The 17,696-nt window shown below is 50.0% G+C and overlaps 2 protein-coding genes across 3 annotated transcripts; both read left to right on the top strand.

The window, feature by feature from the left end:
• The first annotated feature begins 1,360 nt into the window (after positions 1–1,360).
• chchd2 (coiled-coil-helix-coiled-coil-helix domain containing 2) lies at positions 1,361–5,897 on the top strand. Its single transcript, NM_001292914.1, is given in 4 exon segments — positions 1,361–1,514; positions 4,489–4,726; positions 5,005–5,167; positions 5,686–5,897. Coding segments are annotated over 4 exon segments (459 nt in total). The 5' UTR covers positions 1,361–1,467; the 3' UTR covers positions 5,697–5,897.
• Positions 5,898–8,724: 2,827 nt separating this feature from the next.
• Positions 8,725–17,485, top strand: LOC103188445 (phosphorylase b kinase gamma catalytic chain, skeletal muscle/heart isoform). 2 transcript variants are annotated; one of them, XM_042338519.1, is made up of 10 exons: positions 8,725–8,932; positions 10,176–10,302; positions 11,159–11,334; positions 11,777–11,831; positions 14,385–14,450; positions 14,735–14,898; positions 15,228–15,318; positions 15,443–15,596; positions 16,380–16,505; positions 17,099–17,485. In XM_042338519.1, the coding sequence occupies exons 2-10, from the start codon at positions 10,220–10,222 to the stop codon at positions 17,354–17,356; spliced, it is 1,173 nt and encodes a 390-aa protein (XP_042194453.1). In that variant the 5' UTR covers positions 8,725–8,932; positions 10,176–10,219; the 3' UTR covers positions 17,357–17,485. The 2 variants fall into 2 exon arrangements, with proteins under 2 accessions (XP_042194453.1, XP_042194454.1); XM_042338520.1 differs by having other exon boundaries at positions 8,878–8,907.
• Positions 17,486–17,696: the final 211 nt, after the last annotated feature.

Below are 17,696 nucleotides of genomic sequence, written 5' to 3'. Positions count from 1 at the left end.
CCCCACTCCCCCGCTCTCTCCCCATAGCCCTGATCAACCCCACTCCCCCGCTCTCTCCCCATAGCCCTGATCAACCCCTCCCCCGCTCTCTCCCCATAGCCTTGATCAACCCCACTCCCCCCTCTCTCCCCATAGCCCTGATCAAACCCACTCCCCCTCTCTGTCCTCATAGCCCTGATCAACCCCACTCCCCCGCTCTCTCCCCATAGCCCTGATCAACCCCACTCCCCCGCTCTCTCCCCATAGCCCTGATCAACCCCACTCCCCGCTCTCTCCCCATAGCCCTGATCAACCCCACTCCCCGCTCTCTCCCCATAGCCCTGATCAACCCCACTCCCCCTGCTCTCTCCCCATAGCCCTGATCAACCCCACTCCCCCTGCTCTCTCCCCATAGCCCTGATCAACCCCACTCCCCCTGCTCTCTCCCCATAGCCCTGATCAACCCCACTCCCCTGCTCTCTCCCCATAGCCCTGATCAACCCCACTCCCCCTGCTCTCCCCATAGCCCTGATCAACCCCACTCCCCCTGCTCTCTCCCCATAGCCCTGATCAACCCCACTCCCCCTGCTCTCTCCCCATAGCCTTGATCAACCCCACTCCCCCGCTCTCTCCCCATAGCCCTGATCAACCCCACTCCCCCGCTCTCTCCCCATAGCCCTGATCAACCCCACTCCCCCGCTCTCCCCATAGCCCTGATCAACCCCACTCCCCCACTCTCTCCCCATAGCCCTGATCAACCCCACTCCCCCGCTCTCTCCCCATAGCCCTGACCACCCCACTCCCCCGCTCTCTCCCCATAGCCCTGATCAACCCCACTCCCCCGCTCTCTCCCCATAGCCCTGCAAACAGGTCCTCCCCAAATAGTGACCTAACTCTGGAGGTGTCCCAAAGCTCTGAAGCCCAGAAATGCAAACCAGTCACAAGATTCCATGACTGGATACAGATTGACTTCATGTCCATTGCAGTGTGTGTTTGACCTGAGGGCCTGTGGTCAAGTGTGTGTTTGACCTGAGGGCCTGTGGTGCTGTGACTTTACACACAGGACTGACACTGACTCCACAACACAACACCACGTGGTGCTTGGAAGTCACGTGTAACTGGGGACGGATCACGTGCTCGGGGGGAGGTCACGGGACAGGAAGGGCGGAGCTTCCAGAAGTTTCCTCCCCTTGCGGTGCGCGGAGGGATACTCTAACTCCCGCCGCGTCTCGGGCTGCCCCGGGACTACATGTGGGCTGGGGCCCGGGATGCGCCTGCGCCGTGCGGCGCGTGCTGCTGGACTAGGTGGCCGTCGCGCAGTGAGTCGGTCTGACGCCGGTGTGTGAAGCGGAGCAGCGCGAAGGCTGTCAGTTGTCACGGTCGCCATTGCTCTCCTCTCTCTCTCTCTCTCTCTCCTCACGCACACATACAAACACACACACGCAGCCCCGCCGCCCGAGCGCCGCTCCTCCATCAAGCAAGAAGACGATGCCGAGAAGCAGGAGCCGACCCTCGCGGATGGCGGCCCCGGTCAGGTGAGAGGCGAGGGTCAGCGTGACATTGAGGCGCGGGGCCCAGGGTTTGAGGCTCGAGGCCGCCGCCGGCTCGAGGCCCCTTTTCCCAGCAGCAAATTTGCTTTGGCATCAGCGTCTCCCCGAGTCCTCTTCATCGCTGCTCGAACCACATTTCCTCTGCGTTTCACCCACAGTCGATTCACTACAGTATATCCTGCGAAGCGCTTTGAGACGTCCAGAGGACGTGATAAGGCGCTGTATCAAATGCCGGGATTATTATTATGAGAGAGTGTTGTTGTCTCTCCTCAAATCCCTGTTACTGACTCCCTCCAGAGAGAGAGTGCACATTCCAACCATCTATCCCTGGGATTCCCATACGTAGGTGGGACTCACTGAAACCTCAGTTTGGTTTGGATACTCTTCAGCACAGCGATGGGTTTCCGCGTATGTCAGACACCCGACCGACCAAAAAAAACACCACTCCGACTGGCCTTTGTGACAAAGTCTTGCTCAGCCTCACAATCCTCTTTCTGCTCATGTTCGCCTCTTGTTGCTCATTGGCCGCTCTATTTACTCCCTTCAAACAATCATGTAGGAAAACTTCTTAGACTTTTCAAGTCTCCACATAACACTGAGGACTGATATAACTGAAATGGCTCCACTGCAATAATAATAATAATCCTTACATTTGATATAGCACCTTATCATGTCTTTGAGACATCTTAAAGCGCTTCACAGAATATACCATAAAGTGAAATGACTATATTTGTGGGGCTAAATGCAGCAGACAATTGTGCACAGCAATGTCCCACAAACAGACAAATTATTTTTATTTATTTTGAAGGAATTATTTATTACCCCTGAAAAAGTGATCCGTCAATTGACTAACAACCGGCTTCCTACTTACTCCTAGATAAACAGATGTGTGTAGTAAGGAAATTTGCCTAATGTTTTGCACTGCCCAGGAACCAAACCCAGATCCTCTAGCTTGCGAGGCACGTGCTCTAACCGCTAAACTACAGGACTCCAATGAAGTGTCCTCACTAACTGACCAGATTTTAGCAACTGAGAAAAAAGAATCAGGAATGCATTAAAAAATTCAGTGACCTTAGAGAAGGGTCTGCCAATCTTCAACTGCACTGACGTGCCAGCCTTTTTTCCATTTACAACAACAAAATTACATTTGTATAGCTCCTTTCACGTCAGGAGGACGTCCCAAGGCTGGACAGTGTAAAACAATTCAGACCCGAGCTGGGATCAGGGGGGAGAAGGGAGGGGAAGGGAGGTGACCGATGGCATGGTTGGAAGAAGAGGATTTTGTGGCGGGACTTGAAGGAGGCTAAGGAGGGGGCGAGGCGGGGGATGGAATTCCAGAGGTTGGGGGCAGAGTGGCTGAAGGTTCTCCCGCCAATGGTGGGGCGGGTGGTTTGGACGTGGAGCAGCCGGAGCCGGCTGAGTGGAGGGAGCGGGCAGGTTGGTAGGGGGTTAGGAGGTCTCAGAGGTATGGTGGGGTGAGGCCATGGAGGGCTTTGTAGATGAGGACCAGGATTTTGAACTGGATCCTCTGAAGGATAGGGAGCCAATGGAGTCGGGCGAGAGTGGGGGAGATGGGGTCATGGAGTTTGGTGCGGGAGAGGACACGGGCTGCAGAGTGCTGGCCTGAGGGTTGAGGTAGTGGCGGAGTCGGGCGATGTTATGGAGGTGAGGGAAGCAGGTCATGGCTTGGATGTGGGAAAGAAAAGACAGTTGAGGGTCGAACAAGACCCCCGGGTTCCTGACTGGCGGTGAGTTGGTGAGTTGTAGTGAGCAACCATGGAGGTTGATGCTGCCACAGCCTGAGGTGCGGGTGTGAGCTAATCAGGAGCCTCAGTCTTGTTCACATTCAACTGTAGGAAATTTGCCCTCATCCAGGACTTGACCCCCCCCACCACCCCGCCCCCTCCCCCTGACCCCAGCTCGGGTCTGAAATGCTGTACTCTGTCCAGCACCTTGGGACATCCTCCCGATGTGAAAGGCGCTATACAAATGTAATCTTTTTGTTGTTGTTCGTTGTTGATGTCCGACCGGAAATTGTCAGGACAGCAGTGGTCCTGGAGTTGAGGGTGGAGGTAGAAAGATAGAGTTGGGTGTCATCCACATACATATGGAAGTTGACCCCATGTCTGCGGATGATGTCACCAAGTAGATATTAAAGAGGAGAAAGCCAAGGACAGAGCCCTTTATGTAAATGGGTGCAGGAAGAATGTTCCCAAATGAATTCTTGCCTTGAGACATGCTACAGAACTTTGAGAATGAGTGTTGGCAGAGTGTACAGCTGCAGGGTGGAGTGATCGCAGGCATTGTGACTTGATCCTATCCAAGTACCTTTCAGATCCCCTCTGGATAGCGATCATGAAGTCTTCTTTTCTCTCTTATTAATCCAGAAGTGCCAAGCTAATTAAATCCCAACTGAGATCAGTAATTTAGCACAGACCAAGGACCCATGTGACATTATGTCTGTGTATATTAAACTATTGAGTGCTGTTTCAAATAAAGAGTATTTTCTTCTTGAATGCTGATTTAGTAAAGTGGATTAAGCTCAGACAAGAAAACTATTCTTTGTGTCACGGAGATAAGAATCCCGGTGCAGCCTGGACATCAGGCAGCTGAGTTTATTCTTGAAATGCAGACTTTTAGAACACATTAATCTCAGCCCATAGAATTGGAAGGATTTGAAATCCTGATTCAAAAATAAATTTATCATCAGTGGATTGAATTAAGTGATTCATTTAAGGTAATGGAAGCAGATGGGGGCGAGGCACTTATCTGCCTTGCCTCAACCCTATGCTCCCAACATGGAGAGAAATTTGTATGTCTGCCCATATTACCTTTACCATCTTTCGAACAACACTGATGTGTGATTATCTAACGTATTGAATCTTAAGGTTTGGGTTTATTGGTGTAACTGTTGACAGTTTCATGCCTGATGCCTTTCTAACTTTTCTTCCCTTTTCAGACGGGCCCCTTCGCCAACACCAGCACCTCGTTCATTTGTACCTGCTCATGCCCCTCCAGCTGGAGTTGCTCCTATATCAGCAGCTCCAAAGCAGCCTGGCATGTTTGCGCAAATGGCAACAACTGCTGCTGGTGTAGCGGTGGGTTCAGCTGTGGGGCACACTTTGGGTCACGCTCTCACTGGAGGATTTGGCGGAGGGAGCAACTCTGAGCCTGCAAGGCAGGACATCACATATCAGGTATGTTAAGGGCACAGTTGTGGCATGTGATAGATTGCAATGACTCAACAATGAATCATGGAGTGAATTTGCTTGTGTAATATCGCACAAGTTGCCCTTGGGCTTGGGGTTGTTGTACTATAGTTTTTAATATATTCTTGTACAATATTTGCAGTTAGTCAGCAACTTTTAAACTTGTATTTATCAAAGGGAGGGATTTCCTTATGAGGCAGTGGAACACTTTCACACTTTATTACCATCTCTCGCTCACAAACTCTCCTTTCTGTTCCCTTCTGCAGGAACCTGCTTCAGCTGCACAGCCCATGTACCAGCAGCAACAGCAGCAGCAGGGTACCTGCGAGTACGAGATCCGACAATTCATGGAATGTGCACAGAACCAGAATGATCTGAAGCTGTGCGAGGGTTTCAGTGAGGTGCTGAAACAATGTAGATTTGCAAACGGTCAGTGACTTGAGACTCTCTGATATTGTGAAATATAGAAGTTACACAAGTGGAAAATGTTTAAAGACTGGTGTCCTGGTTTACCCACCTTTTGAACATGGCCTCAATAATCAGCCGCTGTTATTTCATCCCAGATTTATACTGAGACAATGTGGTGCACTCGTGGTGAAATTGTCGAAGTGGGAATTAGACCTGATCCATCCATAAAAAGAGTGAATATCCAAATAAGTTATTCAGGTTTCTTCAGAATCCGCAAAGCAGTTCCAAGTCTACAATATGGGAGAGCTCTGATCTGAAACAAACTTCTTGCCCCCCCCCCACAACCCCCCATTGATGTAATGTTGGATTTATGCCACTGGGGTCCCTCAGTGAGCTGTTTGCCCTTGTGATTGCAGATTCACCTTTGTTTTACGGGGTTGGGAGGAGGGTGGGAGGAGCTGCTGGTTATACAGAGCTTTACTGAGTTGCTGCAGATTGTCTTGACATGTTGATCACTGCTTTGACTTTTCTTTTTGTAGGACTGTCCTAAGCAAATACTTTGAAGATTCCAGTTTCACTTGAAAATAAATAACAGAACCATCGAAGACTAGGATGTGGAAAATGTTTTCAAGTTAATTTATCATGTAAATTAAACATTAATTTACTGTATAATCTACTATTCTAAATGTGTCTAATTAATGAGATGCATTGTTTAGTTTATCACATTGTAGGAATAAAACAGATTTCAACCAGTTTGAGTTTGAAGAGCTGGGTTCATCATCTGGCTTGTTGAATGTTGCAAGTTTTGGGTAAAATGTTCAAAAAGTAATGGCTCCTGGTAATTATTTTTTCCATATGGACACAAATCCCAATTCATATCTTTCTCTTCATGGGAATGTTAATGGAGGATTGAAGCAGGAAGGGAGAGAGATGATCAAATATTAATCCTACATACTAGAAATGTTTCGTCCTCTCAGGTGTGGGGGGAGGTTGGTGTTTTTTGCTGTTCTTGTATTCTGAATCAAAGAAACTTGTTTTTTTTTAAACTTGGCTTTTTTCATCAAATGTTAGGGAATAATGTCACAGAGCAGCACAGAAAGGCCATTTGGCTCAGATTCCCAACCCATGGCTGCCTCTGGTTTTAATGTTATCAGAACTTTCTCGTCTTTCTCATTATCTTCATTTTATTTGCTTTATTACATCTAGGCTCAACTATGCCAACTCCCTGCTTGTCAGCTTTCCCAACTCTTCCCTCCACAAGCTGCAGATAATCCAGAACTCTGCAGCTCGTGTCCTCTCCTGCACCGGGCTCCACTGGCTCCCCATCCCCCGGAGAATAGAGTTAAAAATCCACATCCTCGTCTTCAAGCCCCTCCACGGCCTTGCTCCTTCCTACCTCTGTGATCTGCTAACCCCATATCAACCTGTTCGCTCACTCCACTCAGCCTGTTCCACACTCCCAACCACCCCACCATCGGCGGTCAGGCCTTCAGCCTCTCTGCCCCCACCCTTTGGAGCTCTATCCACAGTCCCTTCGCCTCATTCCCTCACTTGCCTTCTTCAAAGCACGTCTCAAGACCTTCCTTCGATTGAGTCTTCGGGCACTTCCCTGCCCTCCACCTCTCCTGATTCCAACCCCCAAATCCCTAATTGTCCAGCACCATGGGATGTCCACCTAACGTGAAGGGTGCTGTGTAAATTTAATTGGTGGTTGTTTGTTGTTCCCAGATCCACTGTCCCAGGTGCTCTTCCTCTCCCGGCATGGGAATGGGAGGAGCACATTGAGCCTTTGTAGGACATCACGACAGGACTACTGTAGTACAATCAAAGTCAATAAAATCCATTTCAAGAAAATTCTGGTTCAGCAGCTAACAGTAACTGTCTGTACCTCCGCCAGGAGCTGAGTCTAACCACATCTAACCAATGTGAGGGTGGGTGTTTTGTCAGTTATGTATCTTTATGCAGTTAAAAACAACATAAAATATGAAAACCATTGGCTTTATTGTAATGTGGTCAGATATTTAGGCTTTCTCTCCCTGCCCTTTTCCCATGCCGCTTCATCCCCCGCCCTCCTAATCACTTACTGAGAGCCTGATTGATTTTGATTGTGCAGCTCTATTGTCAGGGCATTCCATATTCTTGCAACTTCTCTGTGACACGGATTTCTGCATCCTCAAAATCCAGTGTGTCATTTTCTGCTGAAGCTGGCAGGACTGTGGCCTTTCCTACATCCTACACTACAGGCTTCGGCTCAGTTTGCTGTCACCTGACCACCTGTCACTTATTTTCTGTTCTGCTTTTGTACTGAGTGTCACCCTAACTGACTGTTACACAATACACAAGCTCATTTCCAGGAACCAATGGACTCCCAGCCCACAGCAGCCAATCCACCTTGGCCTGAGGCTGAATGAGTTCAAACATTTGCAGTGTAAACGTGACAAAGATTGGTATGTTACACTTACATTTCTAGAGAAATACCTCGATGACGAGCAAAACATTGGCTTTTTGGAATGTGGCCAAATAATTTTTCTCTTCTTTTAATGGATACTATGGGGAAGGAGGAGGGAGTTTTTACCTGTGTCCTGACCAACAGTGTTCGATCAAGCAGTGGGTAGGGCAGCCTGATGGAGCTGCAGTTTATAACCCAGGATCCTGATGGAGCCTGTAATCCCTCTCGTGCTCAGTTTGCTGGTCTTGGCCAGTGCTGTAGTTGGGGCTAAATTGGCCCTGGTCTTCCCAGGGGAACCGAGTCCTGGACTGGTTCTGTGTGAGTGTGGCAGCCACTTGGCTCCTGACAAACACATGAACAACAGCCCTCTGGAAGGACAACAGCATCTCTGGACCTCCACCACAGGGGCTGAGAGCAGAGAGGGCTGTGCCATGGATTAGCAAATTAAATACATGTATATAAAATATTGTTCATTCACCTCATGTCCGTTGGATTCTTTTTACCTCTGTCAAACACAACCGTCACTGTGGACAGTCATTACTGGAGAGCACTCCGAGGAGACGCTTTGATGAGGTTGGGGAGGATCTGTTGGGTGTCACTTCATTGCAAAGAACTTTCTATTTAGATCCAGAAAGAAGGAAGAGCACAGGAGAGGAGAGAAAAAAACACTGTAATTGTAGGGAAAGATGTAATGAGCGAAGGAAGGTGATCCCACTGGTCTGTTTTTGTATAAATTTTGTATAAATGTATTTAAAGTGAGTACAGGGGAACAGTTGACCCTCCGTCCTGTGGGCACTTCACCTTTTGGTGCGATCCTTTCCATAGATTTCCAAACAATGTTTGTGGGGCTCCGCCTGTGGATGGGATACTCGGAATTCTCAGCGCCCTTTGGGGACCGAGTGATGGCGATGGGGTTCCACAGGTGTCTCTGACCCCCAAAACATGAGCCGCTGCGATGCGCTCAAAACTCCTTCGCGTAACAGAACCCACTCTGTAAAGAGGAGTCGGTCACCACCGTCACAGCGGCACAGACCCGACATCGCTACAGCTCAGGGAGAGGCTCTGGTTAATCTGAGTCTGGCTCAGAGCCACCGCTCCGGCCGAGCCGAGCCGAGCCGAGCCATGTTTGGTCGCACTGCGACATCCGAGAGGGAAAGGCTGACACCCGCCCCGGTCCTGAGCGGCTTCACCCCAACTCCCGCGTCAGGAAGTGCTCTCAGAGCCCGAGACGGGGGGAGCGCTCGGCAGTGGGTGTGAGAGAGGCAGAGCCGCGGCACCGACAGAGGGACAGAGGGACGGACAGAGGGACACAGTGAGACCATCTCCTGCGGCTTTTGGTGTGAAAGTGGAGTGTTTTGCGTGTGAAATGCTGGTGATGCGCTCGCGATTACACAGAGAGAGAGAGAGAGAGAAGCGCTGAGTCCCGCATCACATTGCACTGCACTGACCTGAGACACAGATCGCCGCTCCACTGCCGTCTCCCCCCCCACCCCCTCCCCCCCACCCCCCGGGCACTGAGGGTTGGGGTGTTGTTAGTCGGGGGGGGGGGGGGGAGATGGGAGGGGACTGTAACCCCAATACCACAGCTTCACAGACTCGCACTTTGCTTCCTGTTTTTTGTAGTTTATTTTAAACGAATTTAGTCAAATTTAAGCTGTTGGGACCACACTCCCCATTTCCCCCTCCTCTCCCCCCCACACATACTGCCCCCCCCCCCACACACACACACCCCTCCCCCCACACACAGCCCCCCACAGACACACTCCCCCTCCCCACCCACACACAGCCCCCCCCACTCCCCTTTCCCCCCCCACACTCACGCACTCCCCCTCCCCACCCACCCACACACAGCCCCCCCACCTACACACACTCCCCTTTCCCCCCCCACACTCCCCCACCCTCACACTCCCCCTCCCCACCCACACACACACTCCCCTCCCCACCCACACACAGCCCCCCCACCCACACACACTCCCCTTTCCCCCCCCACCCTCACACACTCCCCCTCCCCACCCACACACACACAGCCCCCCCACCCACACACACTCCCCCTCCCCACCCACACACAGCCCCCCCCACTCCCCTTTCCCCCCCCACACTCACGCACTCCCCCTCCCCACCCACACACGCACAGCCCCCCCACCCCACACACTCCCCCTCCCCACACCCCTTGGTGTAGGGGGGGGTCTGACTGACCCCCCCCCTACACCCCCACACCAAGGCTCAAATGGCTATGGTTCTATCATGTCAAACCAGCCGGAAGACAGTAACTAATGTCCTGTCAAATTAGTGACTGTTTTATAGGCTGTGGTGTTGGAGAGATCTCTCTCTGGCTGAGAATGGAGTTTCTCTCTCTCTCCCTGTGTCCTCGCCAAAAATCCTCTGAATAAAATTGGTCACTCACATCGTGACTGTTTGTGGGGGGGGGGGTTCCTGCGCACAAATTGTGTTCATGTACAAAACACACAGTCACTACACTTTGCAGCCAACCGCTCACTCACAGTTTGGATTAGTGTCTACCTCTCTGCTTCTCTGCTGTTGCTACACCCATTTCTCTCCAACATCCTCTTGCTCTTTCAGGATCGATGCCAGGATAAGGCAGCAGCCAGTTCCCAGGAGAAGGAATGACCCTCGAGGATGACCAAGTGAATGAGGTTGGAGCCCAGGAATTTCACAGCAATTATGACCCGAAGGAGATTCTGGGCAGGTAACGTGTCCCATGAACTCACACAGTCTCCGCTGGGACTCCAGTGCAGCACTGGGGGGGGGGGGGGGGGTTGCATTGTCGGAGGTGCTGTCCTTCGGATGAGACATTAAGCCGAGGTCCCGTCTGCCTGTTCAGATGATGGATGTTAAAGATTCCAAGGAGCTTTCGAAAAGAGATGGGAGATTCTCTCTCGGTCCTGGTGTCCTGGCCAACAATCCTGCAAGTAAAATTGGTCACTCGTTATTGTGGGTCACTGCTGTGTGCAATTGGTTTGCCAACAAATACACAATCACTCCATTACACAGTAATTCCTGTGAAGCTACTTGAGATGTCCTTTGGACATGATAAGGCCCTACACCAAACGCAAGAATTATTATTAATAATAATAAATTATATTGGATGGAGATACAGAGGTGTTTTGTCACCTCCAATGGTAAAGCTGATCGGGAGAATAGGATAATACTAATTCTTGCATTTGATACAGCGCTTTATCATGTCTTTGAGACGTCTCAAAGCGCTTCACAGAATATTCTGTACAGTGAATTGATTGTATATTTTGTGGGTGAACACAGCAGCCAATTGCACACAGAAGGGTCCCACAAACAGTCGTGGATTGAAGTCGCCAATTTATTATTTTTTTGAAAGAATTATTACCCCCAGAAACGCGATCCACTAATCAACTAACAAGCAGGTTCCTACTTACTGCCAGGTAAACAGAGACGTGTGGAGTAAGGAAACTTGCCCAACATTTTGCCCTGCCAGGAATCAAACCCAGTTCTCTCGCTTGCGAGGCGAGTGCTCTAACCATTGAGCTACATAACCTCATGAGCTGTGACCGGGTGAGTGTGTGTTACAGGGGGGTGAGCAGTGTGGTGCGGCGCTGTGTGGAGAAGAAGTCCAATCAAGATTATGCCGTTAAAATTATTGACATCACCTCGGATCAGGTGACCCCACAAGAGCTGGAGGAAATCCGTGTTTCAACCGTCCTGGAGATCGAGATCCTACAGAAAGTGGCAGAGCATCCACACATCAGTACGTGTAGCAAGAGAGTGTGAGTGTGTGAAAGTGTGTGTGAGACTGTATGAGAGACAGTGAGTGTGAGAGAAAGGGAGAGAGTGTGTATGTATATGAGAGAGGAAGGGAATATGTGAGAGAGTGAGTATATGAGGGAGAGGGAGAGTGTATGAGATTATTATTATCTTACTAGAGGTAAGATAAGAGAGTGAGAGGTCAACCAGGTGGCTGACACATGCGGAAACCCATCGCCATGTTTAAGGTTCTCCAAACCAAGCAGAGAATTCCATGTATCCCACCTACACATGGAAATCCCAGAGATAGTGTGTGTGCGAGAGAGAGAAAGGGAGTATGAGTGAGTGAAAATGAGTGAGGGTCAGAGAGAGAGGGAGGAGAATGGGAAATGGAATAAAATGGTTGACAGTGAGTAAGCACCGCTGTCTGTCTTTGTGTGTTCCAGTCTCGCTGAAGGATTGTTACCAAACCTCAACCTTCTTCTTCCTGGTGTTTGACTTGTGAGTATCTCCCGTCTGCCCACCATCGTCTCTGTACAAAAGCGGGATTAACACTGACAGTATTAACCCCGATCAGTGTCTCACCACGCTCACCCCACGCAACACCCCCCCCCCTCCCCCCGCAAGAGATGTTACTTTACGTGAGAGACGCTGTATAAGTGCAAGTTGTTGTTACCAATTCCCACAAATGGGGAATTCTGAACGGGATTTGCCTGTGTATGGCTTTGGCTTTGCAAATCTCACAGATTGTGTATTTGGTGCTTGTGCGTTTGGTGTTTGTGATTTTCTTTTACCTCTGCGATAGTTTGTTATTTCAGAGTTGGTATCCGTTAACAACAGCTCCACTATTCAAAAAATCCAGCTCATTCGGAAAGAACTCTGCCGCTCACATACTGACTCAGACCAAACTCTGTACCCCCATCTCACCAGTTCTGGCCCAGGCTCCACTGGCTCCCCATCACCGAACGGATCGACTTCAAGATCCTCACTCTTGTGTTCAAATCCCTTCACTCCCTGGTACCACCCGAGCTCCCTGACCCCCCCAATTCCCAATCCACCACCCGACACCTTCGCTCGACCTGCTCGTCCCTCGCACGCTCCACCCCACCAATGGAGGTCGCGCTTTCAGCCACTACGGCCCGAAGCTCTGGAACACTCTCCCTCAGTCCCTCAGCCTTGCCCCCTCTCTCCACTTTTTCAAGTCCCGCCTGAAAAACTTCCTTTTCGATCATGCTTACGGTCACCACCTCCTCCCCCCGGCTCAAAGTCAGGCTCCGCCACTGTTAAGTGCTTTAAGACGCTACCCTGTGTGGAGGGCGCTATATAAGTACAAATTGTTGTTATTGAGTAATCTCCCACTGGCACACTGGTCAACTGTTTATATTCAGGCCACCATTGGGCTGAAAGGTTAAAACACTGAAAAGTGTGTTCACCTTTGTAATGTATTTATATGTGACTCTTTATGCCACTAGTGACTATCCTCCTTGATAGTCTGAACTGGCTCCAAGGTGACATGCCTGGCGATACAATGTCGGAATGGAGCCAGCCCTCTGGTTCCTGATCCAGATGGGTCCGCAGTACTCCAGGGCACTGCTGATGACAGCACAGCTCAGCTCATTTGCAGGACCTGGAAGGTTATCTCACTCAGCTCCTGTTAACCTTCCAAGCCAGAGCCCTAACGGGTAGATTGGTCCTAGCTGGACAAGCAGTGGAAATGCAGACAATATCAATGGCAAGCTATGTGGTTTTAGCTGGTTAGACTCCAGCAATTATGCCAACACACATTTTGGGTTCCCCCCGAAGCCTTGGCCCTGGCCAACCTGCGCCTAATAGTTTCTGGAAATAGGTCAGCAGGAAGCGTCCCTCCAGGGAGAGAGCGAGAGAGCGCACGCATTCCAATCCAACAATCTATCCCTGGGATTTCATGTGTAGGTGGGATGCACAGACATCTCAGCTTGGTTTGAATACTCTTAAGCACAGTGATGGGTTTCCCCATGTGTCAGACACCCGGCTTACCCCCAAAAAGTGCCAGTGTGAGCCAAAACGTTTTGACGTGTGTTGTGCTGTGCGAGCGTGCTGAAGGTAAGCTGATACTTGGGGTTGATATTGTGTAACTTTCCTCAGATGCAGTTATCCGCAGCCTTCTCAAAACTGCTCCTCACTAAAATAGCTACAGCTTTACACAGCAACATCCCAGCGCTGAACTTTGATATTTTCTATCGCATTTTTCTGTTCTAAAGGTTGCTGCATTGAAAAAGTACTCCCTCTCCCTCTGGCACTGACATATTCAAATACGCTCATATACTGACATACAAACACAGAAACTGACACACTCACACACACTGGGAAGGAAGCCATTCAGCCCCCATCTCCCCCAATACCTGGGATTAATTTTCTTCAGTATCAGGTCACTGTCTGGGCCTCTCGTGCTGATGGGTTTGTGTCGCAATGACTGTGGGTGAAACGCCCTGTAATCTCCCCCCACTCTGACCCTCCTGCTGACCCCATGTTCTGACTGACCTCAGTGGCAATAACCCATTTATTCTCTCATACTCTGTTACAATTAACACGTCTATAACAAGAACTCCTGACCTTTTCCGGTGACACAGCCTCAGCATTTCAGTGATCAGTTACCCGCTCTCACACTGCCCCCCACCCCCACTCTCTCTCTGGGTCTAGCCCACAAAATATAGTCATTTCACTTTACAGTATATTCTGTGAAGCGGTTTGAGACGTCGAGAAGACGTGAAAAGCGCTATATCAAATACAAGGATTATTATTATTAGAACCAACAACAAGTTACATTATTCAGCAACTTTCCCGAGCTGAGGGTTGGGATCAGGATGGATCTCCTGATCCATGGGCAGGGAGGGTGGCATAGGAGGGTGGCTGAAGGCACAGTCAAAGAGGAGGGTCTTGAGACAGGCCTCGAAGAAGGCGAGTGAGGGAGTGAGGCAGAGGGACTGTGGGATGGAGTTCCAGGTGGTGAGGGCAGAGAGGCTGAAGGCTGCCCACCGATGGTGGTCAGTAACATGACAATCTCTCCTGTTCCAGGATGAAGAGAGGCGAGCTGTTTGACTACCTCACCGACAAAGTCAGTTTAAGTGAAAAGGAAACCAGGTAAACGGTGCCAGGAAACAGTATGTTACACTTCGCTGTTCACTACACCTCACTGCTCGTTCAGTCAACAGTCCCATCACTTCAGGGGCTGGTTTCCCCACACTGACCTGTCTGGTGTGTGTGCCTGTGTTCACACCCTGACCGTCTGTTCTCTGTGAATGTGTCTGTCTTCACACTGACTGTTCTGTATGTGTGTGTGTATGTCTGTGTTCACACTGACCGCCTGTTCTCTGTGAGTGTCTGTGTTCACACACTGATTTCTTGTTTTCTGTCCGTGTGTGTAGGAAGATCATGCGAGCGCTGCTGGAAGTGGTGCAGTTTCTTCACTCCATGAACATTGTTCACCGTGACCTGAAACCAGAAAACGTCCTCCTCGATGATGACATGAATATCAAACTGTCCGACTTTGGCTTCTCCTATCAGCTCGCTCCCGAGGAGCATCTCCGAGGTCAGACCCCTAGCTCTCAAACACAACACACAACAATTACAACAACAAGATTACATTCGTATAGCGCCTCTCACATCAGAAGGACGTTCCATACACCTCATCCCCCTCACGCACGCCCCAATCACACACCTCCCTAAACCCAAGGGGGGGATTGGGGGGATTTTCCCCTGGGACAGGGTTACCAGGGTAAGGTGGGGGGCGGGGAGGGGGGGTCAGACAAGGCCACTGGGACTCATTGAAGAGACGTCACAACGGTGTAAAGGGATGATTGATGTGGGGGTGGGGAGATGTGGAAAGGTTCTGTTGTGACTTCAACTTGTTTCCTGCAGAGCTGTGCGGGACCCCTGGCTATCTGGCTCCCGAGATACTGGAGTGTTCTATGAATGAGGCACATCCTGGATACAGCACCCAAGTGGACTTGTGAGTAAGAGCGAGAGGTCGATACTGAGGAATGACAACTTATAATCATGTGTTTGTACACTCAAGAGTGTAACTATTGAGCTGTGTAATTGGTGTGTAATTGGCGTGTGATTGGCGTGTGCAGGTGGAGCTGCGGGGTGATTATGTACACGCTACTCGCTGGCTCGCCTCCATTCTGGCACCGGAAACAGATGCTGATGTTACGGATGATCATGGACGGAAATTACAATTATGATTCTCCAGAGTGGGAGGATCACTCGGACACGGTGAAAGATCTGGTCAGTGGGGAGGCTGTGAGCGAGGCTGATCACTGTAAACACTAATATATAATATAACAGACAATCCTCCAGAATCCAGTAAGATTGTGTTCCTCAACTCTTTAAAAGCACAAAAAAAAACGCAAGAGGATTGGAGTTCTAGGATTGGCCTCACCTTTGCTGGTGTTTTAAGTGGCCGTGTAACAAACCCTCCAATCCTGAAGAGTCTTTATTTATATAAAATCTTAAGCCAAACACAATACAATGCGTTGTGACGGGTGTTAAACCTCCCTCCCTCCCATCGCTGGTCATTTCACTCAGTTCAGCACTGCCACATCACCGGTCTCTCAGTGAACGAGAGCCAGAGTGACAGGAACCGTGACTTTCACACTCACTGTAACCCGTTTGCTTTATATTTGATGCACAGACAATTCATCAGAAGCCTCATTATTGATCTCCTAGAATCCCATCTGCCTGACTGACCGCCCTCCCATTACAACATCGAGCTGTTTCTTAAATTAACCCCAAATTCCTGACCCTCACCACAAACCTGTTCTGCCTCAATCATGAGACAGGTACAGGTGTCTGTACGGTCCCTCCGAGACATTGTAATTTCATCACATTTCATATTGAGATGAGATCGAGGGCTGGAGGTAGCGGGAGATGAGACGATATCGGCTGATCCGGACCCTGCACTCACACAGCTGCCTCCTGTCAGTCTCAAACACACTGAGCCAGCGACGGGGCTTGTTGTGTCCCCCCCCAGTTTGTGGTGACTCCTCTCCTGCTGTATCTTGTCCCCAGATCTCACACTTGCTGGTTGTGGACCCTGACAAGCGTTACACAGCGGAGCAGGCGCTGGCTCATCCCTTCTTCCAGCAGTACATTGTGGAGGAGGTCAGAAACTTCAGCCCGTACCGAAAATTCAAGGTGAGAGACGCAGCGTGTTCACTGGAGCTCAGAACTCCGCCGAGGCCCAGGCCTGGAATTCCTCAGCATATGAGGGACATGGAAACAGGAGGAGGCCATTCAGCCCCGCGAGCCTGTTCTGTCATTCTACTCGTGGAGTCCTGTAGCTCAGTGGTTAGAGCACTCGCCTCACAAGCGAGAGACCCGAGTTTGATTCCCGACAGAGCGAAACCTTGGGCAAGTTTCCTTACTCCACACAGAGCCTAATAATAATCCCTCCAAAACCAAAAACAATAATAAATTGGTCATTTTCGATCCACGACTGTTTGTGGGACGCTGCTGTGCACAATTGGCTGCCGCGTTCGCCCACAAATATACAGTCAATTCACTTTACAGTATATTCTGTGAAGCGCTTTGAGATGTCTAGAAGACGTGAAAAGCGCTATATCAAATGCAAGGATTATTATTATTTATAGATCATGGCTGATCTGTATCTGAACTCCATTTACCCACCTTTGCTCCATATCCCTCCATACGCAGACCTAAGCATTGCCGTGTGTTAGTCAGCAGGTGCCACCCTGGGTGTCATTTGGTTTCTCTAACTCCCATTTCAGAGCATCATTTGGACTGTGTTGGCCTCAATTCGTATCTACCACCATTACCGTCAGTCCAAGCCCATCAGCAAGGAGCTGTTGATCAGGGACCCTTACGGCATCAAGGATCTCCGCAAGATGATAGACGGCTGTGCATTCAAGATCTACGGGCACTGGGTGAAGAAGGGCGAGCAGCAGAACAGAGCAGCTTTGTTCGAGAACACTCCAAAGGCTATTCTGTTTTCAATAATGGCAGAGAGCCCATTAGACCTGCCCTAAGGCACAGGGCTGGCTCTGTGTGCAGCCCCGGCCCCTGGCGTTCACACAAATCTTCTCGTCCCCATGTAAACAGCCTTGAATTATTTCTCTTTTTTAATAAATTTGTCCCCGAAACTTATGAAAATCAAACTCAATGGCAAATTGTGCCTGTTATTTACTTACCAACTTTTAAGAGCGGGATAAGGCGTCATCGATCCTGACCTCTCACCTGCTGAACCCGATCCTCGGGCCATCACCCCGGTAGTGGGGGTGACTGCGCGCACACTGCCCAATCCCTAGCACTAATCCAGCAAAAACAGCAGAACAATCTGATCCAGTCTCTGTAGGCAGATGCAGTCTT

The sequence above is a fragment of the Callorhinchus milii genome, unplaced genomic scaffold, assembly GCF_018977255.1.
Source record: "Callorhinchus milii isolate IMCB2004 unplaced genomic scaffold, IMCB_Cmil_1.0 Scaffold10, whole genome shotgun sequence".
Lineage (NCBI taxonomy): Eukaryota > Metazoa > Chordata > Chondrichthyes > Chimaeriformes > Callorhinchidae > Callorhinchus > Callorhinchus milii.
Note: the sequence above shows the minus strand (reverse complement) of the source record. Positions and strands in the feature narration are given on the sequence as shown.

What these genes read in the sequence shown, in the direction of transcription:
- LOC103188445 (XM_042338519.1), top strand. Translation starts at nt 10,220, where the DNA reads ATGACCCTCGAGGATGACCAAGTGAATGAGGTTGGAGCCCAGGAATTT. An exon ending in TACAGCACCCAAGTGGACTT is followed by an intron (nt 15,319 to 15,442) that starts GTGAGTAAGAGC and finishes TGGCGTGTGCAG; the next exon opens with GTGGAGCTGCGGGGTGATTA. An exon ending in GCCCGTACCGAAAATTCAAG is followed by an intron (nt 16,506 to 17,098) that starts GTGAGAGACGCA and finishes CTCCCATTTCAG; the next exon opens with AGCATCATTTGGACTGTGTT.